We start from the raw sequence: 27548 nt of genomic DNA, 5'->3' as shown, positions 1-27548 counted from the left end.
GCTATGGAGCCCTTGGATCCATCTGAATCTTTTCTTCTAGTGCCTCCAACATTTTTCCAGAGTGGCTAAGTCCTTTTTAACACAGGAGTAGCTTATGGGAAAGGAGAAAAAGAGGGGTATGCATAACAATCCACAGTTCTGGACATCTCTGAAGAAAAAATTTGCAATTCCAGTCTCTGAACTTGGCCAGGACAATCCTCTTCTTTTAGGATACCAATTGCCCAAACATGTACCTCCTGTTGAAGCAAACAGGAAGCAGTTCCTTTCACATTCTTCAACTGCACTCATGCTTACCAACTCTCTAACAGCAGCTAGCAGTCATTCTAAGGAAATACTGCTTAGACTATCATCATTAGAATACTGGGACTAACTGCTACTATGATGTGGAATATGAGAAGGAAAAAGTTCCATAAAGGAGCTTTCTCGGGAGGATAACAGAAGTATTGTCACATGCTCGCAAAATACCCAGGTCTGCAGCACTCAAGAATAATAGTACAGGACTTTAGAAACTACTCTCCAGGCTCCAAAAACTTAATGAATGACAGATAGGCAAGTATCTATTTTTTGTATCTGTCACTTTATCTATTAAGGGGAGAGATTACTACAAATAGACACTAAACTTTTCAATGGGAAACTGACAGGAATTAGTGAGATTACAGAGGACTCAAAACAGAATGCTATATAAAATCCCCATATTGTTCTATAAACATCAATGCAAACAAGCCCATAACAGGGATAGGGAACATCCTCCAGCATTTAATCTCATGGGTATAACAAAGCAGAAAGAAACAAAAACCCCTGAAGTGTAAGATATTGCTACAGTATTTTCAAAAGTTTAAAACACTACTTCATCAAGTACAGATAAAGGTAAAGTGGTTTACCTCCAGAATAACTCACCCTCAGCAGCCTTTGTAACTTAGGTGAGAGGTGGGGAAGAGGAATGAGAAGAGCTACTACTACTTTTCAGAGCAGAGGGAGAAAACGACCTGAATAATCCCATTCAGGTGACCAACGAAAACCAATTTCACGGACTCTGGCCACAAGCATGAGAAGCACAACTCTAACACAACTCCACTGCCTAACAAACGAGAGATGAGATACTAGAATCTTCCTTGGAGCTTTCCTGTTATGGATGGAGACTTTAATTTGCAAGATGGGCATTCTCTCTGATAAAAACTGCTCCTACACATGCCAAGGGCAAACCAGAGTAGAGTCAGCTCTCTACTGGAGGTCCTGGATCCCTCCAGCGGCGCAGCCTTCCTTGGGGGAAAAAGTTCAACAAGGAAGTCCCAAGCTGTCCCATCTTTCTCCTCGATTTCCCCAGTTCCTTCTCTCCAACTCTAAAGAGATGACAGGGCAGGCATGCAGATGATTTCCTCTAGGAACGATACACCCTGGGGCCTCCACCAGACCCTGGCGCCCACTCCTCTCCGCATCTCCTGACGGCTGGGAAATCCAGACTGGTCTGAGAAGGCTGGGGCATTGGGGAACAGTCACCTTCGCGGTGAGAAAGGGGGCGGAGGCAGGAACTCAGGTCGAGCTCTCCCGAAAGGGGCCGGAGCTGGCGGAGCCGGACTCCACACCGGCCTCCGGGATGGTGGGGCGGCCAGGGGACCGCCCTCGGCCCCCGCCCCCACTGCCGGGGGAAGGGGCGGGGGCTCCGGAGCGCCGCGGACAGAGCAGGGAGGAGGCAGAGGAGGAGAGGGAGGCGGGGCGGGCAGGCCCAGCCCAGGAGCTGGGCGGCGCGACTCACCTCTGCTCCCGGCCTGCGGAGCCAGAGCGGCCAGGATCCCTCGCAGCTCCGACGCCGAGATCCGGACACGCTCCAACCCCTCCGCCATCTTCGCGGCTGCTGCTACAGCTGCAGCCACTCCGCCACCGCCGCGCGCAGCCAGGAAACCACGACGGACGGGCGGTGCGCGCGCTTACCCACCTCCCACCCGTGTCCCCGCCCCCTCCCGCCCTCCTCCCCTAACGACGGTGGCCGCACAGGGAGGAAAAGCTCTGAACGCCAGTTCAGCCACTCCAGAGGGCTGGGGAGGCGGGCGCTGCGCGTGCGCAGAGGTGTGGTCGGGAAGGTGAGCTGAGGCTGGAATTGGGAGCGCGGCGCCTGTGAGGTGAGGAGAGGCCAGACCGGGCCAAACCAGGCCAGGCCAGGCGGGCGTTCGTGGCAGTGGCTGCTGTTGCAGCTGTGGTGGCCATCGAGGACACTGGGACTTTGGGCTGACGGAGACACCCACAATCCGGCCTCCAGTCATCCTAGGCCAGGGTCTCCCTCCACAGGCCTGGACTAGCACCCCAGTCTTTTACTTGGGGACCTTAAGCTCTTGTAAGAGCAGTTATTATCTGCACCCCGCCCTCCTTTTTTGTAGATGAGAAAACTGAATCCTAGAGAACCGTAGCAAATTGCCCAGGGTGACACAATGGTTAGCTACCAGAGTATCAGTCTTTTCATTTATGTCTTTTCCTTTATGGCAGACTACCTCCCCGAGACCCCTGACTTTTTTTCCTCCTGACTTTTTAAAAATACAGTATAGTTGGCTTCTGCTAAGGGAAGGGATTGTGTGGAAGTAAATCGAGGTATTGTAAGTTGATTTGGGAAGTTCTGTATCATTGTGGATTTTTGGGAAAATTAGCTGACTTCCCTAGTTCTGTGGTTGTGGTGGTTGTTTTGCTTTGTTTTTGTTTTTTGGGGTTTTTGTTTTGTTTTGTTTTTTTCATCTTTAAAATGTAACTGGATCAGAAGACTGGTACATTAACTTCTTGTTCCTGAGCCCCTATTCAGAACTGTGGTGAAACTCCCTCCACCTGTCGCTCTTTACCAGTCCCACACAGTCTATTGGACCTCTACACCATCAAAGAATAGTTACAAATTCTTATTCCTTAGACTGGGCCTAAAAGATTTGAACAATCTCTGATAGAACTAATTCAGTCCCTATTATGTGACACAGATTTAGCCATCAGAAGTTTAAGCAGGTGGAGAAAGGTAAAAGATATGTGAAGAGATTCAATGATTCAAAAGAAGGAAATTGATTTGAGTGGTCAGAGCAAATGGCAATCTTTAAAACAGGAACAAAATAAGAAAAAAATATTAAAACCTAGCCATTTTAACATTGGAGTTAGGACATTGCATCAATTTTTTTCAAAAAATGGAAAACCAATCTGAACAATACTTTCTTAGGAAGAACATGATTGCCAAAATAATGCAACAGTGTACCGCAGACGAGATATGCCAAAAGTTTAAACAACTCAAGAGAATTTACCAGAACTCAGAAGGGAAGTATAACATAAAACCATGAGAAACAAGAATAGAAGACATGGAGAATGGATCCAGAAAACTAATAATAAATACAAGTTCCGGAAGGTCATAGAGGAACTGACTGAGAAGGATCAGTTATCAAAGAAATAATAGAAGAAAATTTGCTAAGTTGATGAAAAAATTTGAATTTAAGACTTAAATTTAGCCCTCAGATTTAAAGCATTCATGAAATACCAAGGTAAAAATAAATGAACAATCATAGTTAGACCTGTATTACAATGAAAGCTTCTGAGTTTAAAAAATTCAAATGTGTTTGACATGTAACAGTCAAGATGTATAATTTTAAAATTTTAAGCTAGTTGCAGAACAATATATAGAGTATGGTTTTATCGGGTTGCAGCAAAAAAATTTTTTTCATATGTATATTTCTCTATAAATACATCCAAAAAAGGTATGGAACTATGTACATAACAAAACTTTTTAATTATAGTGGTTGTCTTTGTAGAAGAGAGTAGATTTAATGGGAGAGATTGAAACATCTTTATAGTTCTATAATGTTTTTAATTCTTATAGTAGGAATTTGGTCACATATGGGTAATCCAAAAAACAAAACACATTTGGATAATGGGAAAGGGAGGAATTCAATTTCTAAAACCAAAAATTTTACAGGTCACGTTTGCTGAGCACAAAGTAGTAAAACTAGAAGTAAATAACCACAAATTAAGCAAAATTCTAGCTACTTAGAATTTTCTTAAAACAAATTTTAAATAATTTCTAGGTCAAAAAAATAAAGCTAAGAGTGTGGATTCTTTAAAAATTAAAATTAATGAAAACATTGCATAGCAAAATATATCATTAAAGCAGTACTCAGAGGAAAATTTATAGCCTGAGTGCTTTTATTACTAATTAAAATTGTTTTTTAATGTTTATTTATTTTTGAGAGAGACAGAATGCGAGCAGGGGAGGGGCAGAGAGAGAGAGAGAGAGGGAAACAGAATATGAATTAGGCTCCAGGCTCTGAGCTGTCAGCACAGAGCCCTACCAGGAGGGGCTGGAACTCCTGAGCTGCGAGATCACAACCTGTGCTGAAGTTGGACGTTTAACTGAGCTACCCAGGCGCCCCTTACTAATTTTAAAAGAATGCAATCCAGTAAATGCCCTACTGGGTATTTACCCAAAAAATACAAAAAGACTAATTCAAAAGGCATACATGCACCCCCCTGTGTTTATTGCAGCATTATTTACAATCACCAAACTATGGAAGCAGCCCAAGTGTCCATCGACAGATGGAGAAGAAAGATGTGATATTGTGTGTGTGCGTGTGTGTGTGTGTGTATACACACACATATATATGTGTATGTATATGTGTGTAAATACATAATAGAATATTATTCAGCCATAAAGAATGAAATCTTGCCATTTGCAACAACATAGTTGGAGCTAGAGAGTATAAGGCTAAATGAAATAAGTCAGTCAGAGAAAGACAAATAACATGATTTCATTTATATGTGGAATTCAAGAAACTAATGAGCAAATGGAAAAAAAAAAGAGGCCAAGCAGACTCATAACTGTAGAGAACATACTGATGGTTACTAGAGGGGAGGTGGGTGGGAGAATGGGTGAAATAGGTGATGAAGAAAGATTAAGGAGTATACTTATACTGATGAGCACTGAGTAATGTATAGAATTGTTGAATCGCTATATTGTACACCTGAAACTAATATAATGCTATGTTAATTATACTGAAATTAAAATTAAAAACTTCATTTAAATAAAAACTTTTAAGAACTTAAAAAGATTTTTAAAGAACAATAATATGCTAAGCATAAACAAGACTAGAAAATGGAAGAAATAAAGATGAAATCAGAGATTAAAAGAAAAAGAATAGCACTTGATAAATAAATGGAAGAGCTCATTCTTCAGAAATAAAACAGACATTAAAAATAGACACATTTCCAGGTGCCTGTGTGGCTCAGTCGTTTAAGTGTCCTACTCTTGATTTTGGCTCAGGTCATGATCTCACAGTTCGTGAGTTCAAGTCCTGCATCAGGCTCCTCGCTCACAGTGCAAAGCCTGCTTGAGATTCTCTCTCTCTCCCTCTCTCTGTTCCCTCTCTGCTCCTTGTTCTCTCTCTCTCTCTCTCAACATAAATAAATAAACTTAAAAAAAAATAGACACACTTCAGGAGCATCTGGCTGACTCAGTCGGTAGAACATGCAACTCTTGATCTCGGGATTGTTTCTTCACCAGTCTTGTATCGGTAAATTATGCCATCATCTAAGTCAAAACCCAGGAGTTACCCTTAATACTACCCCTCCCCCACTCCCCACATTTAATCCAATATCAGGACATGTCTCTTTTATCTCTGCAGTGGACAGCTATGGAATTAATTACCCCAACATTCTCACCTTTTCTCTTGAAAAGTGCTCCCCCCCCCCCCATTCTCACTTGGAAGTACCTTTTCTTTTTCTTTCCTTTTTTTCTTATTTCATTTGCTATTTTTCCCTCAGGTGCAGAGATTTGAGGCAATCATGCTATTCGTCCACCTTGTCATCAACAAGTCCTTTCTCATTTTATCTTTTTTCCCTTCAAACCAGTTACTTATGTTCCTTCCCTCCCTTCTTAGGTAGCCAGTCTGATGTGTTTGATACATGTCTTTGGATATACATGTATCTTTGAATAGTATAGTTTCATGTGCGTGTCTTAAATGTGCATAATTGATACTGTGTCATAGAAATCATTGTTTCTTCTTCATGTTTCTGTAAACACTTCTGACTGTTGCATAGTATTATCTTAAATGACTTCACATCCTTGACTGCTGGTCCTGGGCCAAGATGTGGCAATCAGAATCCTTACCCAGAATTTTTGAACTGAAACTAAGGAAAAAATCCCTTTCCAGTGTGGAAACCATAAAATGTAAAACACAGGAGCTGTCAGCAGCCAAATGTCCTGCCATGTGGAACCAGCTGGTCTGCAATGAAAAAGAATGAAGCCAACATGCAGAAAACAGCAGACGTGAGAAACAATCAGAAAGTCCTGGAAAAATCTCAAGTCCCTGGTTCCAGTTGTTCCTGAAGCTCCATATTCCTGCCCTTCCCATGTTTCAACTCTTCTTGGATTCCGTGAGCCAGTAAATGCTGTCACCTCCACCTTGTGCCTAAGCCAATTCATATTGGGATTCTGTGACTTGCAACCAAGAGTCCTAATTATAATCTCCAAAATGTATCTCTTTTGTGTGTGTGTGTGTGGTTTTTTTTTAATTGTGGTAAAGTACACATTACATGAAATACACCATCGTAACCATTTCTAAGTGTACAGTTCAGTAGTGTTAAGTGCATTGACATTGTTGTGCAACCAATCTCCAGAACTCTTTTTATCTTGCAAAACTGAAACTATATCCATTTAACGACAACTTCCAATTCCCCCCAGCCTCTGGCGACCACCATTTTAGTTTCTGTGCATCTGACTACTCTAGGTACCTCATATAAATGTAATCATATATTTGTTTGTGACTGGCTTATTTCACTTAGCATAATATCCCAAAATTCATCCATGTAACATGTCAGAATTTCCTTCCTTTTTAAGGCTGAATGATATTCCATTGTATGTATATGCCACATGTTCTTTACTCATTCATCTGTTGATAGATACTTAGGTTGCTCCCACCTTTTGACTATTATGAATCCTACTGCTCCTAACATAGGTATACAAATACGTCTTTGAAACACTCTTTGAATTCTTTTGGGTATATACCCAGAAGAGGAATTGCTGGATCATATGGTAATTCTGTTTAACTTTTTGAGTAACTACCATACTGTTTTTCATAGCAGCTGCACCATTTTATATTTCCACCAACAGCAACAGTACACTAAAGCTCCAGTGTCTCCATATCCTGCCCAATGCTTGTTAGTTTGTATTTTAATAGTAATCATCCTAATAGGTGTAAGGTGGTATCTCATTGTGATTTTCATCTGAATTTCCCTAGTGATTAGTGATGTTGAAAACTTTTCATGTGCTTGTGGCCATTTCTATATCTTCTTTGGAGAAATGTCCATTCAAGTCCTTTTCCCATTTTAAAATCAGATTTGTCTTTCCAAAATACATCTTGAATGATTATTTTTTCTACCCTCATTTTCACCATCCAAGCACCTGTGGATTTTCATGTAGACAACAGTACTTCCTAAATGGACTGATTCCAATCTTCTTTCTTTCCTTTTCATTCACAATGGAGCCAGAGTGAATTTCTGAAAATACAAATTCTGACATGTCACTTACCTGCTCAGAATTATCCAAAGGCATTCTGTTGCTCTTCAGAAAAAAATCCACGAGCCATGGTCACTTATGATGTAGACCTTGCCACCTTCACTCTTTCTTTCTTATCACACTCCCCTTTGATCACTATTTCCAGATACATTGGCCTTCTTTTAGTTTCTGGAATATGCCAAGTTATTTTCCTCCTTGAAGCCTTCACACATATTCCCTCCACCTGAGACAATTTTCCCTCTACTCTGCCCATTCACTTTATGGGTCATAACTTAAATTTCACTTCCCCATACAGGACCTTCCTTAATCTCCTTCATCCTTGATCTACATAACTTCCCATTATAGTAGTATCCTATCATAACACACTTCCCTAATACCACCTATCAATATTTGTAAATATCTCTCCACTAGATTATAAGTTTTAAGAGCAATGACAAGTCTATTTTTCTAACACTGTATCCCCAGATCAAATATCTGACACAGAGAGGTGCTCAATATTTGATTGGATGAATAAATGAATACCAGATAGGAAAAATGCTTAGAAATATTAGTATGTTCAACGTTATACTAACCCATTTGAAATTTTAAATTAGATGATTTCCCCCCCAAAAATATAAATTACTGAAATTCAGGAGAAAGCAGCAAATCCAGATAAACCAATTAGCTGTGAAGTTACTGAAAAAGTTACCAGAGGTATGCTTACAAGGTAAAGACAAATCATCTTTATTTACAGATAGCATGGTCGTTTGGAGAATAAACTATAAAACTATTATATCTAACAAGGTAATCTAAGTATCCTATTACATGATAAATATACAGAAATTATTACCTTTCATATATATCATCAGTAAGCAATCAAAAAAATATTTAAAAATACCTTATTTCAAAAGCAACAAAAATATTTTGTACTTAAGCATAAATTTAATCAGATCTACACAGGACATAAATAATGAAAATCTTACTTAGAAACCTAAAACAAAGGCTTTACTAAATTGAAGGACACCCATGCTCATGGATAGGAAGACTCAGTATTTTTATTTAAAAAAAAATTTTTTTTAATATTTATTTATTTTTGAAAGAGACAGAGCATGAGTGAGGGAGGGGCAGAAAGAGAGAGAGAGAGACATAGAATCTGAAGCACGCTCCAGGCTCCAAGCCAACAGCACTGAGCCCGACACAGGGCTAGAACCCACGAACCGTGAGATCATGACCTGAGCCAAAGTCACACACTTAACCCACTGAGCCACCCAGGCACCCCAAGACTCAGTATTTTTAAATGCCAATTATGCCCCCACTTCATTTGCATATTCTTAAAAAATGTTTATTTTTGAGACAGCATGTGCAAGTGAGGGAGGGGCAGAGAGCGAGGGAGACAGAATCCCAAGCAGGCTCTACCCTGTCCGTGCAGAGCCTAACGCAGGGCTCAAACTCAAACTGTGAGATCATTACCCAAGCCCAAATCAAGAGTTGGTCGCTTAAGCGACTGAGCCATTCAGATACCCTTCATTTGTATACCTTAAACTGGATTTTCTGGCAACCTTGATAAAGGATTTTGAAAGTTTATGGAAGAGGGGCGCCTGGGTGGCTCAGTCGGTTAAGCATCCGACTTCGGCTCAGGTCATGATCTCGTGGTCTGTGAGTTCGAGCCCCGCGTCGGGCTCTGTGCTGACAGCTCAGAGCCTGGAGCCTGTTTCAGATTCTGTGTCTCCCTCTCTCTGACCCTCCCCCGTTCATGCTCTGTCTCTGTCTCAAAAATAAAAAAAGAAAGTTTATGGAAGAAATGTGTGAGAAAAGCCATTTTTTTTTCTTTGAGAGGGAGAGAGCCCACATGTGCACAAGCAGGGGAGGGGCAGAGAGAGAGCACAAGCAAGCTTTGTGCTGTCTACTTAGAGCCCCCAACTGGGGGGCTCTATCTCCATGACCTGAGCTGAAATCAAGAGTCAGAGGTTTGGGGTGCCTGGGTGGCTCAGTCAGTTAAGCATCTGACTTTGGCTCAGATCATGATCTCACAGTTCATGGGTTCAAGCCCCGCATTGGACTCCCTGCTGTCAGCGCACAGCCTGCTTCAGATCTTCTGTTCTCTTCTCCCTCTGCCCCTCCCCGTCACATGCTGTCTCCCCAAAATAAATAAATATTAAAAAAAAAAAAAGGTCAGAGGTTTAACCAGAAAAGCCAATACATTTTGGCATAATCATGGAAGAACGTATTAATACAGTGAACTGGAGAAAGAATTGGCAGTCTGATTAGTGGAACAAAATACAAAGTCCAGGAAAGCTCCCAAGTGTTAATAGAAATTTAATCTTTGATAAACATGGCATTTCAGAGGAAACTGGGTAAGTGGTGTGTTAGGGTCACAAGAGAATGTAGCCAATAAATATATACAGAAAAAGTGTTCAATCACTAACAAATATAAATTCAAACTACTAGACATATTTCATTAAATTGACAGACTAAGGGGCACCTTGGTGGCTCAGTCGATTAAGTGTCCAGCTCTTGATTTCAGCTGTCACGGTTTGTGGGTTTGAGCCATGTGCAGGGCTCTGTGCTGACAGCATGGTGCCTGCTTAGGATTCTCTCTCTCCCTTTCTCTCTGCCCCTCCCCTGCTTTCTCTCTCCCCCAAAAATAAATTTTAAAAATTGACAGATTAAAAATGACACAACTGGGTGAAGAAGGGCATTCCTTAGAAACTGCTGTTGGGAATGTAAACTGATACAATCTACAACTCCTCTGGAAGTCAGTTTGGCAATGGGTATCAAATGTCTTATAAGTGTGCATACCTTTTGATGCAAAATACATTTGGCACACTCTACCCAAAACACAAATACAGACAAAAAGATCTTGCAACAGGTCTCTTTGTTACATTAATATAGACCCCCCCCCTCAAAAAAACTTTAACTATGGTATTTATGTGAAAAGAAGTAGCCATCTAAAATGTTGTATATCTATTGATAAGCAAAGATTCACATATTATCTCAGAAAAAGCAAGCTAGGGGCATCTGGCTGGCTCAGAGTATAGGACTTTTGATTTCAAGATCATGAATTCAAGCCCCACGCTGGGTATAGAGGTTAAAAATAAAATCTTAAAAAAAAAAAGAATAGAAAAAAGAGGGGCACCTGGGTGGCCCAGTTGGTTAAATATCTATCTGGACTCTTGGTTTCAGCTCAGGTCATCATCTTACGGTTCGTGCCTGCATCAGGCTCTGCACTGACATCATGGAGCCTGCTTTGGATTCTCTCTCCCCCTCTCTCTGCCCCTCCCCACTCACTCTCTCAAATAAATGAACATTAAAAAAAAAAAAAGTGAAGAAGAAAAGGCAAGTTATCAAATCTGTCAAAAAAGTTTTGTTTGTATAGGTGTGTGGGCCTGGAAAGATAAATCCCAGAAGTTAGATAGCAATTGTCTTTGAGGAGGAAACAGATCGAATTCTGTTTTTTACACTGAACATGCACTGCTTTTGTTAATAAGGAAAAATAAAAAGAAACTACATGTTTAAATGCTACAATAAAAATAGTGAAAAATGGAAGCATAAGTTATTGAAAACAGTAACTAAAGAAACTTTAAAGAAATTGAGCCAACTGGAATAGGGGTAAACAAAATGTTATCTATGATTTTAGCTGTCATATAATGTATGTATATTGGAAAAACAGGAGTTGGAAAATGAACATAATTTATCAAAATGGTAAGATTGCAAGCAACTTTTATCCTTCTTAAATATTTTTAAATAAAAATTTATAGCATTTTGAACACAGTTCATTCAAACTTCACAATTATGAAAATGTAGAGACCAAGGACAGTGCCAAGAAACGGATGGTGTGTATGAGGGGTGAGCTTTAAGCCTTCAAAAATCACCACCAATTATTTCCTATAAAGCTTCACCAGAAAACAACAAAAATAAATAAATAAAACCTTAACACATTTACTAAGAAAGTCGGCTTCAATGCCATTTGCAACTACGTGGCTGGAACTAGAAGGTATTATGCTAAGCGAAATTAGAGAAAGAGAAATATAGTATCACTTCACTCATATGAGGAACTTAAAATACAAAACCGGTGAACACAAAAATAATATAAAAACAGGGAGGGGGACAAAACATAAGACACTCTTAAATATAGAGAACAAACTGAGGGCTATGGGTGGAGGGAAGGGCTAAGTGGGTAAGAGGTATTAAGGAAGACACTTGTTGGGATGAGCACTGGGTATTATACATAGGGGATGAATCACTGGAATCTACTCCTGAAATCATTATCGCACTAACTTGGATGTAAATTAAAAAATAAACTAAAAATAATTAAAAATAAAGTCAGATAATGTAGAAAAATATTTTTAAAAAATAAAAGAAAGTCAGCTTCAAGACAAGTTTTCTATAGAGATTCTGGAGCCCCAGTACTGGAAACAGTTCCATTAACATCACAGGCCCCAGGTATATTTTCCTGTGTTGTACATTTTCTTTTTTCCTCCCTCTTTTTGAGATTTTTTTAAGAGTAACTTAAGGCTCACAGCAAGACTGATGGGAAATTAGAGACTTCCTATATATCCCATGTCCCCCACAAAAGCAGAGCCCCTCCCCCCCATTACCAACATCCCCCACCAGAGTGGTGGTGTTACAATTGAACCTGTATTACCCATCATTACCACCCAAAGTCCATGGTTTACACTATGGTTCACTCTTGCTGTTACACATTCTATGGGTCTGTAAGCCATTTTCAAAATCTTCTCATTAAACACAGTCTCAGGCTTTAACTTTTTGATTCCTGGATTTCAGAACCATGTGTGCTCAGTACTGCATCTCCTTTGCTGATGTTGAGAAAGCTCGTGTCAACATTCAAGATTTTATCCACCTCACACCAGTGCTAACAAGCTTCATTTTGAATCAAGTAACAGGGCGCAATCTTTTCTTCAAATGTGAACTCTTCCAGAAAACTGGATCTTTTAAGGTAACAATCCCTTTTGCTAGTGTATCATTATCTTCTCAAACCCCTTTCGCATATACATTTATTTGATCCTCCTGACCACCCAGTAAAACAGGTAGAACTATTTTTATAGCTGAAGAAAAAGGGTTGTAAAAATTTTCCTTTGATCAAGTCCTGGTTACTTAGCATCAGTGTTGACAAGCCACTTGAACATTTACTTAATCTCAAATTTTCTTTATTTTTTTTTAATGTTTATTTTTGAGAGAGAAGAAAGAGCATGACCAGGGGAGGGGCAGAAAGAGAGGGAGACGCAGAATCCGAAGCAGGCTCCAGGCTCTAAACTGTCAGCACCAAGTCCCATGTGGGGCTTGAACCCACATATCTGGAGATCATGACCTGAGCCAAAGTCAGATGCTTAACCGACTGAGCTACCCAGGCTCCCCAATCTCAAATTTTCTTATAATTGGGGTAATCATATATTTTACTGTCCAAACTAGAGCATATTTGAGAAGGGGTAACTCGGGATTAAACCCAGACAACAGACATTAACCTGGATTATTGCAAGGCAAAATGGGCAAGTGTGATCACTGTGTATATAACCTAGTTTAGGCATTCGCTATATGTCAGCTTGTTATTCCTTGATACCTTATTGTGAATATAAAAGATCTAAACCCGGCTAAACCTTCACACAATAAGATCTTTTTCTATAAAATATGTCAGAGCCTTCCCTTTGCATAAAAGATAGACTTTTGGGGGCATCTGGCTGGCTCAGTCAGAAGAGCATGCAACTAACTCGATCTGGGGGTTGTGAGATTGAGCCCCATGGGTGTAGAGATTAAATTTTTAAAAACTTAAAAAAATTTTTTTAAAAAGTTAAACTTCTGTGTTGATTCGCTACTATAATTTCTGACAGCTGAGCTTCTTGAAGATCCTTTCAGGTAAAAATCTGAAAGCCGCATTTAGCCCTATGCCTGACAGGTATTAGTACCCATTAAGTGGTAGCTTTAGGACCTTTTTCCCCACCCATCAATGAGCACTTTTATGTTAAACAAAACACTATTCTCTTTTGCCCTTTGCTTCTGCTATGGTTTTATTTTTTATTTATTAGACATCAAACACTTATTTTCACTTACTAGGAAGATATATATACACATACACACATATATATAGTAGGTCTTGTGCTATTATCCACACTTACAAGGGAAGACAAGCTAGTCAACAAACAGGTTAATGACAAGTAATGTAAGACAGATACAAATAAAACGCCATGGATTGAAATGCCTAATTCTGCCTGGGAGATCAAGGAAGTTGAACCAAATGCTGTTTGATCCAAGTCTTACAGGTGAGCACTTTTAGCCAGATCAAGGAATGAAGGAAAAGAACTAGACTTAGGGGTACCAGCATGCTGAGAGGTACGGGGGTATGAGCTAACCTGGTAGGAGGGAAACTGGAAGCAATTTAAGATGGCTAGAACAGTGACAAAAGCAGGAAATATGTTTTAGAAAGACCACAACTTCCAAGGAATCTGTACTTCTTACAAAATAGCCAGTCAATGAAAAAAGGTAACATTTGTTTTTAAAAGGTCACTTTCAGGGGCACCTGGGTGGCTCAATCAGTTGCTCAACGACTCCTGATCTCAGCTCATGTCATGATTCCAGGGTCGTGGGATCGAGACGCTCATCGGGCTCAGTGCTAGGTGTGGAGCCTGCCTGGAATTCTCTCTCCACCCCCTCTCCCTTGCCCCTCTCACCTGTTCAAGCTCTCTGAAAATTAAAAACAAAAAAACAAAAAACTAATTTTAAAAAGGTCAATTTCATAATCTAGTGGAAATATTAGAGAATGAGCCTTGGAGGATCAGTTGAGGTTTGATACAATGCAAGTTGAGAAATGAAGCTTCACCAAGGTAGTGGCAAAGACACATGAGATATTTCTGAGGTAGAATCAGTGAGATTTCGTGATGGAATGGATGTGTGGTGTTAGGAAGAGAAAACTCATGAAAGCTCTTTGGTGTTTTGAAAAGAAACTTTTCCATCGAATCCATGGATTCACCATCCTTTTCCAGATTCGTGGTGCCCTTAATGCAATCAAAGGCTTGATTCCTGCCATCTCAGAAGAGAAGCCCAAAGCTGTAGTTACTCACAGCAGTGGAAACCATGGCCAGGCTCTTGCTTATGCTGCCAAATTGGAAGGTACTTGATTAACTTCTCAGGGTACTGGGTAGGATCATCAGATAAGAGTGGAAAAGTATTCTTACTCCCAGTGAGATTGGTGATAATTGTGGGAAGGATATTTCCAAGTTCCTATCTGATTATATAAGCAAACTGACAGAAGTTTCTATTCTAAATTCTGATTTGTACTAACTAAACATGGTTCTCTCTCCCAGGGATTCCTGCTTACATTGTGGTGCCCCAAACAGCTCCCAACTGTAAAAAATTGGCAATACAAGCCTATGGAGCCTCCATAGTATACAGTGAACACAGTGATGAGGTAAAGAAGAGGGCAGTGCTCAGTGTCACCTTGACTGTCAAATGAAACTTCTCATCCTAGCTTACTGGCTATTCTGTCTCCTAGGTTTCCTCTTCATCTCTCAATGTTAACATGCCCAACTTTTTCTCTATACTCACTCAGGTGACATCATTAATCTCCCGAGTTTAAAATATCACTTTTACTCTTAACTCCAGTCCTGATCTTTGCCCTTAACCCAGACTTGTATATCCAACAATTACCTGATACTCCCACTTGGAATGTCTTAATAGGCATCTCAAATGTACTCTAAAACCAAACTCCTGGGGAAGCTGGGTGGCTCGGTCAGTTAAGTGTCTGACTCTTGATTTCGGCTCAAGTGATCTTGCGGTTCATGAGTTTGACCCCTGCTCTGTGCTGACAGCGAGGAGCCTGCTTGGGATTCCTTGTCTCCCGTCTCCCTCTCTCTGTCCCTCCCGTTCACTCTCTCTCTCTCAAAAATAAACATTAAAAAAAAAAAAAAAAATTCCTGAACTTCCTCCCCAAAACTGCTCCTCTTCCAGTCTTCTCTATCTCAATAAATGATAACTTGTATCCTTCTAGGTGTTCAAAATGAAGTCATCTTTGAGAACTCTCCCACACCCTACATCCAAATCTTAGTCCTACTTTCAAATCATTTCCATTATCCAACTACTTCTAACAGCCTCTACCATCAACACCCTGATTCAAACCAACATCAGTTCTCAACTAGATACAGTATCCTAACTGGTTTCTCTACTTCTTCCACCCTTGCCCCACTAGTCTGTTTTCTAGAGACCAAGCAGAACTATCCATTTAATAAGTTAGAACTTGTCTCTTGTCAGCTGAAAATCCTCCAGTGGTTTCTCTCACACACAGTAGTAACCAAAATTCACACAATTATCTAACACCTGGATGAAATGGCCCATTCCAATCATATCTGACATCATCTCCCACTATTACTGTCCCCCAAACACTCCACACCAACCAAACTAACTTATTAGCCTTTTCTCAGAAAGGCCAAGTACTTCTGCTTTGTAGTCTTTGCATTTGCTATTACTCTCTTCCTGGAATATTCTGGAGATTCACAAGACTTGTTCAAACCTATTAAAATGTCACATGACCAGAGGCCCTTCCTGAGCACCCTATCGAAAACAAACTTACTTTTCTCCATAGCATTTAGACATACCATATATTTACTTATATGCACCCCTTCCCACCATATTGGAACATAAATCCACTGAGCACAATGATCATTTCGTTCACGGTTATATCCCCAGTGCCCAAAAATAGTCTGAAATAAGGATGGCCAATAAAATGTTAAATAACTGAATCTAACTTGTTGGGAACTCTATTCAGTATAAATGGAGTGAGCTACATTAATGTACTCTTTCAGTCCAGAGAAAATGTTACAAGAAGAATTTTGGAAGAAACAGAAGGCATCATGGTACATCCCAACCAGGAGCCTGCAGTGATAGCTGGGCAAGGGACGATTGCCATGGAAGTGCTAAACCAGGTGAGAGCTGTTAATTCTTGTTTAACCACTGGTAAAGCTGATATCTGGCTGTAGTCTATTTTACGTATATATAAAACTGGTTATTGATAGACCTATTTATACTTTACGTTCTTTTCACTAAAGATACCCTTGATAGATGCACTGGTGGTTCCTGTAGGAGGAGGAGGAATGGTTGCTGGAATAGCAATTACAGTTAAGGTAAGAAAACAGCTTCTGGGGGTGGCTCGGTGCTCAGTTGGTTCAACATCCAACTTCCGCTCAGGTCATGATCTCACAGTTCATGAGTTTGAACCCCACACTGGGCTCTATGCTGACAGTTTAGAGCCTGGAGTCTGCTTCAGATTCTGTGTCTCCCTCTCCCACTGCCCTCCCTGCTCACGCTCTGTCTCTGTCTCTCAAAAATAAATAAACCTTAAAAAAAAAGAAAAATAGCTTCAAAAAAAAAAAAAAAAGAAAGAAAGAAAATAGCTTCTGGAGGACTCCCCACTTCAGGCATAGCAAATTTTATTTTACATCATACTACACTATGGATACTTGGTTCAACATTCCTCCCAATTGCTATTCCTTCCCATCATCCCTTGGCACTTGAAATGGAAGGCTCTTCTCTGCCTCACTACCTTGTTCTTAATCCATAACAACTGGACAGCACAAAAGCAGTTACAATGAGTGACACCCTCACAGTCCTTTCCCTGAATTCCACCTCAACAACCCACTATCCAGGGGCTACTCTTTCCCCAAGTTATCAATGGAACCAGATATGATCTAAGCAACTTAAGGCCAGTATTGGGGATACAATTTAAAATGCTTAAAGGTCTATTTTCATTACATCAATCAAAGGAAAGGCTCTTACTTAACAGAAATGTGTTACCTATGTTGCCTATTTTACTGCATGCATGCAAAGCAAAATGCTGTGGCTAGTTGTAAAATATCTAATATTCCTCTTCCCAGGCTCTGAGACCTAGCGTGAAGGTATATGCTGCTGAACCCTTGAATGCAGATGACTGCTACCAGTCCAAACTGAAAGGGGAACTGACCCCCAATCCCTATCCTCCAGAAACCATAGCAGATGGTGTCAAATCCAGCATTGGCTTAAACACCTGGCCTATTATAAGAGACCTCGTGGATGATGTCTTCACGGTCACAGAGGATGAAATTAAGGTGAGGCTCCAATAGAAAAGGAAAATACAAAACAATGGATCAATTTCTTAGGCAAAAGAATCTTCTCCTGTTTTAAGCAGAAACTGACTCCCTGGGGACTTGACTAGATGACTTCATGACATGTGGGAGGGTGCCCCAGATGTATTAGACAATCCTCTCAACAGAAGCAGAGTAAGGATGGGAAAAAAGCCCTGCCCTTCCCTGGCAAGCATATACATATGGCCAAGAAGAAAATTCAGACTGGGCATATAACCCCATCTGGCCTTTAACTGTAAAGGCCAACCAACGAGGCTCTTTCTCCTTCTCCCATTTCACTAATTCTTACTCCTTTTCATACCAACAGTATGCAACCCAGCTGGTGTGGGAGAGGATGAAACTGCTTATTGAACCTACAGCTGGTGTTGGAGTGGCCGCTGTGCTGTCTCAGCATTTTCAAACAGTTTCCCCAGAAGTGAAGAACATTTGTATTGTACTCAGTGGCGGAAATGTAGACTTAACCTCCCTAACTTGGGTGAAGCAGGCTGAAAGGCCAGCTCCTTATCAATCTGTTTCTGTTTAGTTTATGCAAAAGAGATGGGATTCAGTGTCTTGAGATACTTGGAAGTTTTGTTTCCTGGTTACTTTAACTTCCTATCTTCCCCTCTTAAACAGCTTTCAAAATCCTACTGGAAAGTGGATGTTTCAGTAATAGTTTTGTTTTGTTTACTAAGTAAGTAGCAAGAGAAAAACATCCATAGTTTACTGAGACACCTTATCAGGGCCAAGAAAAGCCTTTTGCAAAAACTGGCAGCAGACCTCTAGGCTAAAGTAGAAAACAAACTTTGTCCAATTACAACCTGTAGGATCCCATCCCTAGAGTGCTAACTAGCAGCAATGAGACAGAATCCCAGTGAATCCATTACTCCATATCCACCTCAGGCACTGTTGAAGAGATCTCACTTTTCATCCACGGTACTGGTTCTGGTACATATGGATCATAAGTCCATTTGGGGAAAACTCGTTTATAGAGGTTCATCAGTACTGTGTCCTGAGATTTTAGCTTCCCATCAAAACTGCACTTCATGTGGCCATGAGTACCTAGAAAGAAAACAGAGCAAGTTGGTCAAATTAAAATAGAAAATGTTAAACAGTAGTCTTCTAACCCAACAGTCATTTAGTAGCACTGGAGAAACCTAGACAAGGTACCAAATCCCACATTCTCTTACCTAAAGGCTCCTTGATGTGTCCCCTGCGGCCCCACTTTGTTCTCAGTTCCACTGGTTTAAACCACAACACATCCTCTTAGAAAGAAACAAAGAGAAGACCAAGATGAAACATGTACCCACAAAGGGTAAACTCAACCCTCACCCCACAAAGGCAATCTGATCCCATCCTTCACACCCACCTCTGTTGAAGAACATGTAGCGCACTACTGCCATCTTAGTAAAAATTTTGAAAGGATGACCACTCAAAACAACTCTCTTGATGACCATTCTGTCTGGATCCACTGACAACAGATGGCCTGTGGCAATGAGGCTGTGCATTCCTAAGGAGCAAAAGCAGAGCAACAGGAGTCTACAACCCAAAGCCTTCACTGATTGCCCCCGTCCACTTAAAGACCCAAACAAGATCTTTTCAGAGAAACCTTAAAGTAAGGATATATTATGCTGCCCTCCTGGGTCCATGCAAAGATCATTAAATGATATTCCCTCTACGCCTGTTGTGAGAACCTATCCTAAATAAGCAGTCTGAGCAGCACCTATCAATTGGCTACGGTTTATAAGCAAGATAAAGTTCCGTTTGTCATCCTTGTCTCAGACCCAGTCTGAGGCTGAGATTGGGGTATTTTGAAAACTATTATTACGTTCTTCATACCATATGACTCTCAAATCTAAATACAGGAAATAGTTTTAAACCTATTAAGGACCTACAGGTCTGTTCACCTCTGTGAACTTAACTTACCATTGCTATTCTGTTTAAAAAGCAGTACAGATGCAGGAGGAAACGTGATTGGGCCATATACTGTCGCTACCAAGGCCACATCAGCAGTCAGGAATCTCTGAAATTTATGTTTATCCGCTGCCATAATAAGGGTTAAAAAATAAAAAGTAAAAACATTTTGAGAAGCCATAGGTAATCCAGAAGCCTGTGAAAAGCTGTATCATTGCAACTCAAATCTAAGGCAACTTATGTTTCTTTGCCCCACTAGTTCTCAAAATATTTTCCTACCTCAATACAACTGTAAGATACAACTCAGTCCTTCACAGTGATTTTTCAACAGGGAGGCAGAATCTTGGAGCTTGGACTATATTTGGGGTTTGAAAAAGTTCTCCAGGTGATTCTGACACTCATTATCCCTACCTTGTTTGGGAAGCAATGCTTTACAGAAAATACCTCCACTAAATCAAAAGCCTGTAGTCATGAGCAAGAATTGGCAAATATTTTCTATAAAGGGCAACATAGTATTTTAGGCCTATGGCCATAGAGTCTTTCTGTTCCAACTACTACTCAGCTATGCCACTATAGCAAAAAAACAGCCACAGACAACACATGAGAAAAAAAGGGGAAAAAAGAAGGAAAAAAAACCCCAACAACCCACAATTGTGTTCCAACAAAATTTTATTTAACAAAAACAAGGAGTGGGGCAGATCTGGCCTAAGGGCCATACTTAGCTGATCTCTGATCTTGAGGACTACCTGAGCTTCTGCTTTTATCTTCAATGAAACTCTCCCTCCTGCTTAATACTGAATTTACAGAGAAATAAAATATTTTAAGGGAAAGAGAAGATAATTCCTCATTTAGATAGCATAGCTAATTAACATATGGCTAGTAAGAACAGAAATTATCCAGAGTACCCATTAATACTGCCTTCATCATCTTCCTCCAGCCACTGCTGAAAGCTGAGTGTGTGTGGTAATGTTCAGAAGCCTCCAAATATCTTCCCACTCCTAATGTATAGGAGTCCAATCATTTTTGCCATAAAAGTGTCCCTGGTCACCACTCTTCAACATCTTATCCCAACATCTCAGAAGCCACATACTTGTTTTACCCAACTGTGGACCACCCCTATCCTCCACCCACACTGCCACCGGCCATCGGATGCCAAGGGTTCTACACTTTGTGACACCATTTTATAGAGCCACCAACTCCCATTCAAAACCACTTTGGAACAAATACTCATGGCAGAGAAGCCTCAGCACCACACAGAGGTTGCATCACTGGGATGCTTCAGACAGGTTCAGACATTGTGAATAAAAACATCATTGGCTCCTAGACCAGAGTAGTGAAAATACCCTTAACCCAGAAACCCAGAGTTTGAAATTGTGTATTCTACACACCCGCACTAAAAATCAATAGTCCCCCAAAAGACATTAAGATGGACAAGAACCCAGAAGCTTCCCCACTGCTTTACCTGCAGTGTGCTGAGAGAACAAAGGTGAGGCTCGGAAGCGCCTGAACCCACAGTGGAAGATCAGCTCCTCCTTAGCTTTCACAGGCTCAGTGTTGCCAGGGTGCCGGCTCACCACCATATTCAGTACTGACATCTGGGAACCACATAAAAAAAACAGACCTTCCTATCTAGAATAGAGCAGCCTAAACTGAAAGAAGACAAACTAAACTAGCAGATCCAAATTCGCTCTAATACTCATTTACAGTAAGTAAGATTTACCTTTTACCTTTACCAACAACTGGCATTCAGTTACATATAGGCTGGTTTTTGGGGCTTTCACATAGCCTTCTGTGTTAGCTAACCTTCCCATGTCTAACAATGCAGAAGCTCAACATCTGCCACAAACGCAGTGCCTTCAAGTCACTCAACTCACCACACACCTCAAAACTACTCATTCAAGACGGTTACCTCCCAAACTCTTCCACTGACCAAAGGCCAGAGCTCTCGCATACACGCAATACACACGAGTACTGGCCATCAAGAAAGAGACCTACGCGTGGCCCAACCACTCCTTCCCGCACCCCCCCCCCCGCCCCCCACTTAAGGCTGCCAACCCTTGGTTAAAATCTAATCTGACAGAGAAGTCTCAGAACACAGAGTGCATCACTGAGATGCCTCAGACAGGTTCAGACATGTTGTGTAACACCATCATTGACTTCACCATCATATTCTCTGATTCTTCATCCTAAGGCAGATTGTTTACATCCCAATGAGTAAAATGTCGGTCACATAAAATTTCAGACTATCATACAAAACTGGTTGGAAAGTTTCTTAAGTCCCCATTTCCCACAAAATACTAACTCACCTTCTGTTCATGAGGTAGTAAAGAAAATACAATCAAGGGTGCCCCTCGCTTAAAGTATTCAACCACTGAGACAGGGACTTCAGAGACATGAAGTGTGACATACCAGCCAACCTGCCAAAAAGAAAGTAGAAAATAATTATTTACCCTTAAGGTCTCGACAATGATGAAGCATTTCTCCAAATATGTTAGAAGTCTCTTAAACTACCCTAAAGCCCACCCTCACCCTTTAAAACTGCCTTTCACAGATGCCTCAACTACCCAGATTAAACTTTTCAGTTAACATCTGATACCTCTTTGTTCTCAATATCACTCTCACCAGTGACTCAGTGGCTCCTCTAATTCAGCTACGGGCAGCACAAAACTAAATAAGGTACTCATGCCAAGAGAAGGAATAAAGGAGGGCACCTTGGCAAACGGCAAATTACAGGGATGGACAAAGTAAGGCAGATACCTCAGCTCCTTCGACCTCTTTTTCTTCAATTTCTTTAAAAATGCGTTTCCTAGTATTAGTAAAGTTCTGAAACTGAAAGATCCGAGCATAATCTTGAGGAAGGTTTTCCTTAGGATCCCATGGAGATGTCCGGAAGCTCTTGAGGCCTCTGTATTTCTGAAATCTAGATAAAGAAGATTTTAAAAAATAGTCAAATTTATATGGTGCTACTTTTTCACTCAAGTCACTTCTAAAATGGCTAAGACTCTAACTTAAAAAAATTCTCCCACTATCTCTCAAAATAATCTAACAGCCTAAAACCACACTCCAAAACAACTCATAACAAGTATTTCAGAACCAAACCCCAGCCCCTCACTGACAAAGGACAAAGTACTTAGAGTGGCTCCTTCAGGGAATGGCTCTTTAACCTGGCAAACAAGGTCCCTGACAAAAATATTACATCCCTAATATCCAATGTAAACCCTCTGGCTTTAATCAGACTCATCTCCAGGGAAGACATCATCTACGTCTTCACGCTTTTATTCTTGCCCAAACTCCCTCAAATCTCCAAAATGTTTTATACTTTCAGTATTAGCTCCTATAGGAAGCACTTGCCGATTAACCTTAATATTTCCCCTTCGTTAAAGTACTGTGACATTGTTAGTCTGCACCACACAGTCTGGAACTTGATTACATTATTATTGTTTCTGTATGTATGTCTTACCTTCCCATATAGAATGTTAGCCCTTCAGAAACGGGGACAATGTGTTGTGTTTTTTTTTTTATCACACTGACACACTTCTGAGCCACGTGAATTTTAAATAAAAACACTGATTTTAGACTTGTTGACTAACCGAATTCTTGCAGCCACGTCACGGGGGGTATCTACTTCATCTGGAAACATCTCTTGCAGTCTTTCTTGTTTATATTTCTCCAACATTTTTTCTTCAGCCTCTTCATCCACATTCTCATCATACAGATCATCATGCACAGACTCTCCTATAGTCATAGTTTCACATTCTTCCTCCTCTTCCTTTTCACTGCTCTCATTCTATAGAATAAAGATTACAGTTTCACACCCGTCTGTACCCTAAAGACCATTAAACTATAAGTAAATTAGTTTTACTAGACACCTAGTCAAAATCAGTATCAATTCTAATAGAGATTAAGTTATAAAAGAAAGTCTCACTTCTGGCAGCTCTAAGTCATTCCTAGGAAACTGATCACACACAACCCTCAAGGTCAGGATTGCACTTTGCCTTGCATTTGGGGCTGTACGCAGAAGTGGCCTAAGGATTCATCTCTTTACCTGAGATTCCTCTTCAATAAAATCCTCATGTTCTGTATCATCATATTCATCTTCCCCACCACTTTCACCATCCTCATCCAAAATCCATTCAGCTTGGTAACTGGATGTCCCTTTGGGAACCTTCTTTACCACCTTGGAACTTTCCTTCAAGCAGTCTGTAGAAGCCCAAATGAGTTAAGTTAAATTATATACCTCTGGGAACCTGGGTGGCTCAGTCAGGTGAGCATCTGACTCTTGATTTTGGCTCAGGTCATGAGCCCACGGTTGTGAGATTGAGCCCTGCGTCGGGTTCAGCACTGAACACAGAGACTGCCTAAGTTTCTCTCTCTTGCCCTTTTCCCCTCCACCCCTCTTGCGCACTCTCTTAAAAAAGTATACACATACATATGCTTATTTATACACACACACACGTGTATATACATACGTACACATACACACCTTTCCCCTATTACTCCCGTATTCTCACCTAGGCAAGATGATACCAGACATTGCTACCAACACCAGAAACTCTAGCAGACGCTATGAGTAGAACAGACTACTTCCAAATTTAATTCAGCTGCCTCAGAAGTAGCAACACTTACACAGCCCAATAAGCTTTGCAACAAATCAAAGTTGTTTATCTGTTTATGAGAAAACAACAACAACACAAATAATTTTGAAAAATGGAGCAAAGCTATGTCCAATGTTTGCTTGGTGCAAACATACAGCCTTTAGAGATAGAGGGGAAAACTAACCTCCAAATACATCTCATCGCACCCTACCCTGTGAGCAGCTAGAGAAAATGCACAATTCTAGGCCATATGAAATACAAACAAGTTTGCCAATACCAACCATTTGCCTCATTCAGTTCCTCCTCTGTGGGCCAGGTTTGCTCCCTCTCCATTGGATCTGGGATAACCTCTGTTTGCAAAGATTCTTGTCTTTCAGGATCTGCCTTCATTAGGACCTTAAGGTCTTCCTCCATATCAACCACAGTATCCACAGCACAAATCTGAAAACCAGAATAGTTGACACCAAACGTTACCCAAAATCTACTAAATCCAACATGGTAACCAGAAAGATTCAGAAATAAAACAGTCCTCAAAATAAATAAATAAAATAAAATAAAAACAGAATGAAACAGTGAGCCCAACTGGTCAAATCTTTCAACCATTTCAATTTCCTAGCATTTTAAGTCCATACCTCTACTTGCTTTTGAGGCCTTTCATAATCTGCTCTCACTCCTACGCATTTATTACCTACCTTACTCCCATCAAGCTGATTTCTTCAAAGAAACCATCTGATCTATCCCTGGGACTAAATTCATGTTGTCTCTATCTTCTTCGACAGTTTCATCTCTCTTCATCCCATAAGTCATATTCATCCATCTCAACACCTGGCTCAAGTCTGAGCTCTTCTGTGAAGCCTGCTAGTCTACTTTCTCAACTTACACAGCAGGTCTCTATCCCTCAACCACACTTTTTCAATCTTTGATGTTTGCCATTTTTTCTGACGTAATTAGGCTGTCCAAGGAAAGAGACTGCATCTTGTGTCTTTTATACACTCAAAGACAATTGCTATGTGAGGTACCTATAAAGTGCTGAATACAGGATATCAACATATTCAGTTGACTACTGTCTTACTTCAAACTAGCAGTCACCTCCAGAGGCTAGTATAGTTGTCTAAGAGTGCAGACTACCTCCTCTGATGTTATTCACATCCTACACCAGTTTACACATAAATCTACAAGTCGTTTAAAAAACACTTAATGTTTACTTATTTTGAGAGAGAGAGAATGAGTGGGGAAGGGGCAAAGATAGAGGGAGAGAGAGAAAATCCCAAGCTAGCTCTGTGCCATCAGCGTTGAGCCTGACACAGGGCTCGAGCTCACAAATCGTGAGATCGTGAGCTGAGCCGAAATCAAGAGTCAGATGCTTAAGTGACTGAGCCACCCACGCACCCCTACAATACAGTTTTTAAGAACATCACTCTTACCTCCATTGCAGCTCCAGAGTCCTGTGATTTGACCACTCTAGGATTTAAAAGGAAAGGGTCTATAGGAGCATCTATCTGTTTCATCTGGAAATCACCCTGTCCAATGATATGCAGCAAGCTATTTACATTCAGAGTCTGTCCACGAATATAGCCTGAGATTTTCAAGGTGCCCACCAAGTTATTTTCTTCACTAGGCACAAAGTCAGCAGCATGAGCAAACATGTAGGCCCGTCGATCTCGAAAGGCAAGATGTCGTTGCTTTTGGTTAGCCAACTGCCTGAGCAGCATCTGTGCCTCCTGTTGTGTGTCTAACAGGAGAAGTTTGTCATCAGGAAAGCGCTTCTCCACTGCTTTATTTAGCTTCTTTCTGGCATCTATTTGTTTCCTTGGTGGGAGGTCAGAAATCCCCTGGACAGCTAGTGCTGTGAGCAAGAGAGAAAGGGCTTTGTTACTTACTTTACCACGTGTAAATCCCCACCGTAGTTCACAAACAAGCTAACAGTTCAGTTGTGAGACCAGAGATCACTGAGAAACTGAACACTCAACTACCCTAAAAAATTTTCATAGTGAAACCAAAGTTCATACTCTTCTTCCTCTGGGCAAAGAGGAGTCCAGAAATAAAAAGCAGCTTGATAGATAATTTCTAAATGATGGACCAACTTAAGCCATAGATGTATAACTCGCCACCAGCCAAATACAACCCACCAGTTGTATTCCTGTATCAAGTGTCAGACAGAGTGCCTGAAAAATTATAGATGCATAATAAATGCTAATTCACTTCCCCCCCCCTTACCTCTAATACTCCTAACTCACTTACTATAGGTAGGAAGGCCCTGGGCAAAAAGGCAGGAAAGGCAGTAATCCCCAGTGCTGTCCCAGCCTTCTAGTGGATCAAGGAGAAAAAGGATGGTATCTGCCACTTTAGCCATGTCTAACACAGCGTGCAGATCCCCTGGAGATAGAAGACAAAGTTAGTGGGAAGAGGTGTTTGGCACCAGCACATCATACTAAAAGAATATTACTACTACTCAAAATACAACAATAGAAAACACTGTTGTATGCTCCAACCTGGCCTTGCAGATGTGAAATACCACCGATGTTTCAAGCGGGGGCATAACAGCACAAAGCTATGGGTGCTTCCCCACTCATTCAAGTGTACTGTTCCAGTGTCCTTATCCTGAAGCAGCCTAAAGGCCTCTGGCAAGGAAATCCTGTCATGCAGAGGCACTACCAGCACCTGATGAGGAGGACCATCCTTGCTGCCCAGCTGTCTTTTCTCTGCCAGAACCTGAGAATGGAAAGATCAATGTTTCAGTACTTCATTTCAGTATTGCATTTCCCACAGTATGGACGCCCCTTCCTCACCCCCACTCCCCACTCTCAGTCCACCGCATCTTTCTTGTAAAAGGCACGTAGGCTGGGAGAGTGGGCAGAAGCTTGCACCAAAACAAAGAATGTCCTAGCATGAATCTAGATCTGCATGCCTGACATGTGCTCGAGAATTATTTTTCCATCCCCGGCCCCTTCCTAGGGTCACATTTTTCAGTTCGAGGCATTACCGCCTAGAACAGCTGTGAAACCACACCACTCCCCAATCCCTGCTCCTCTCACCGCCTCCTTCTTCTGCTTTCGGAGCTGGCTGGCGCGATGCCTCTGGTCTACTCTGCTGAGCTCTTTTCTCACTTTCCTGCTTAGGACCTTCAGTGCTAGACGGCCTAGAAGATTAAAAAGGGCTCTTATGCAAGGTACCAGAGAGTCCAGAAAGGGGACCCTCTCCGCCCATCTTAGAGCCTTTGCGCGCGGTCCAGGCCGGAGGTAGGAACTGCACACAAAGAAAAGCAGCTAACATCTAAAGTAACCCTCCTTCCTCCAACCCTATCTTCTCACCCTTGCCGTCCCGCTGCGCGGATCCCCGACCCCGATGCCGCCCGCCTTTATGAGCTTTATTCTGTTGCTTAAGAGGGCCAGAACGGTGGGCCGCCATGCCGCCGCTCACGTGTACCTAGTCAGC

General features: G+C 41.2%; 3 protein-coding genes and 2 non-coding genes across 15 annotated transcripts in view; 1 reads left to right on the top strand and 4 right to left on the bottom strand.

Annotated features, from left to right (window-relative positions):
- The window catches only part of SMG6 (SMG6 nonsense mediated mRNA decay factor), a 227439-nt gene extending 225508 nt beyond the window's left edge, over positions 1-1931 (bottom strand). For 3 of the 7 annotated variants that reach the window (XM_042914578.1, XM_042914580.1, XM_042914579.1), the window contains exon 1: positions 1754-1923. In XM_042914578.1, the coding sequence (XP_042770512.1) occupies positions 1754-1841 (88 nt within the window). In that variant the 5' untranslated portion in view covers positions 1842-1923. Of the gene's footprint in view, positions 1-233; positions 313-897; positions 1434-1497; positions 1611-1753 lie in introns of those variants that run through there. The other 4 variants (XM_042914577.1, XM_042914575.1, XM_042914576.1 and 1 more) reach the window with 4 other exon arrangements.
- On the top strand, positions 406-18181 carry SRR (serine racemase). 2 transcript variants are annotated; one of them, XM_042914608.1, is made up of 8 exons: positions 406-549; positions 12287-12458; positions 14497-14623; positions 14818-14921; positions 16312-16431; positions 16555-16629; positions 17380-17589; positions 17933-18181. In XM_042914608.1, exons 1-8 carry the CDS (start codon positions 539-541, stop codon positions 18146-18148), a joined length of 1035 nt encoding a protein of 344 aa, XP_042770542.1. In that variant the 5' UTR covers positions 406-538; the 3' UTR covers positions 18149-18181. The 2 variants fall into 2 exon arrangements, with proteins under 2 accessions (XP_042770542.1, XP_042770543.1); XM_042914609.1 differs by lacking the exon at positions 406-549 and adding an exon at positions 2047-2117.
- TSR1 (TSR1 ribosome maturation factor) lies at positions 7470-27548 on the bottom strand. Of its 4 annotated transcripts, none has more exons than XM_042914601.1 (16): positions 27425-27547; positions 27149-27252; positions 26606-26825; positions 26355-26489; positions 25538-25959; positions 24395-24554; positions 23564-23718; positions 23109-23305; positions 22276-22438; positions 21825-21935; positions 20981-21113; positions 19531-19647; positions 18974-19114; positions 18795-18869; positions 18503-18666; positions 7470-7503 (listed from the first exon to the last, which is right to left on the bottom strand). In XM_042914601.1, the coding sequence occupies exons 1-16, from the start codon at positions 27519-27521 to the stop codon at positions 7480-7482; spliced, it is 2418 nt and encodes an 805-aa protein (XP_042770535.1). In that variant the 5' UTR covers positions 27522-27547; the 3' UTR covers positions 7470-7479. The 4 variants fall into 4 exon arrangements, with proteins under 4 accessions (XP_042770535.1, XP_042770537.1, XP_042770536.1 ...); XM_042914603.1 differs by lacking the exon at positions 7470-7503 and adding an exon at positions 14173-14197; XM_042914602.1 differs by lacking the exon at positions 7470-7503 and having other exon boundaries at positions 16919-18666.
- LOC122207470 lies at positions 20749-20843 on the bottom strand. The gene has a single exon (XR_006196882.1). It is a non-coding gene; the product is annotated as a small nucleolar RNA SNORD91 family (small nucleolar RNA).
- LOC122207471 lies at positions 21593-21682 on the bottom strand. Its single transcript, XR_006196883.1, has one exon. It is a non-coding gene; the product is annotated as a small nucleolar RNA SNORD91 family (small nucleolar RNA).

Source organism: Panthera leo, chromosome E1 (genome assembly GCF_018350215.1).
Source record: "Panthera leo isolate Ple1 chromosome E1, P.leo_Ple1_pat1.1, whole genome shotgun sequence".
NCBI lineage: Eukaryota > Metazoa > Chordata > Mammalia > Carnivora > Felidae > Panthera > Panthera leo.
This window is presented reverse-complemented; position numbering and strand designations above follow the sequence as displayed.

Coding starts and splice junctions, on each gene's coding strand:
- SRR (XM_042914608.1), top strand. Junction 12,459..14,496: donor AGAAAACTGGATCTTTTAAG/GTAACAATCCCT, acceptor ATCCTTTTCCAG/ATTCGTGGTGCCCTTAATGC. Junction 14,624..14,817: donor TTATGCTGCCAAATTGGAAG/GTACTTGATTAA, acceptor TCTCTCTCCCAG/GGATTCCTGCTTACATTGTG.
- TSR1 (XM_042914601.1), bottom strand. CDS start 27,521: ATGGCGGCCCACCGTTCTGGCCCTCTTAAGCAACAGAATAAAGCTCAT. Junction 25,960..26,354: donor CCAGGGCCTTCCTACCTATA/GTAAGTGAGTTA, acceptor TCTTGCTCACAG/CACTAGCTGTCCAGGGGATT. Junction 18,870..18,973: donor CTACATGTTCTTCAACAGAG/GTGGGTGTGAAG, acceptor TTTCTTTCTAAG/AGGATGTGTTGTGGTTTAAA.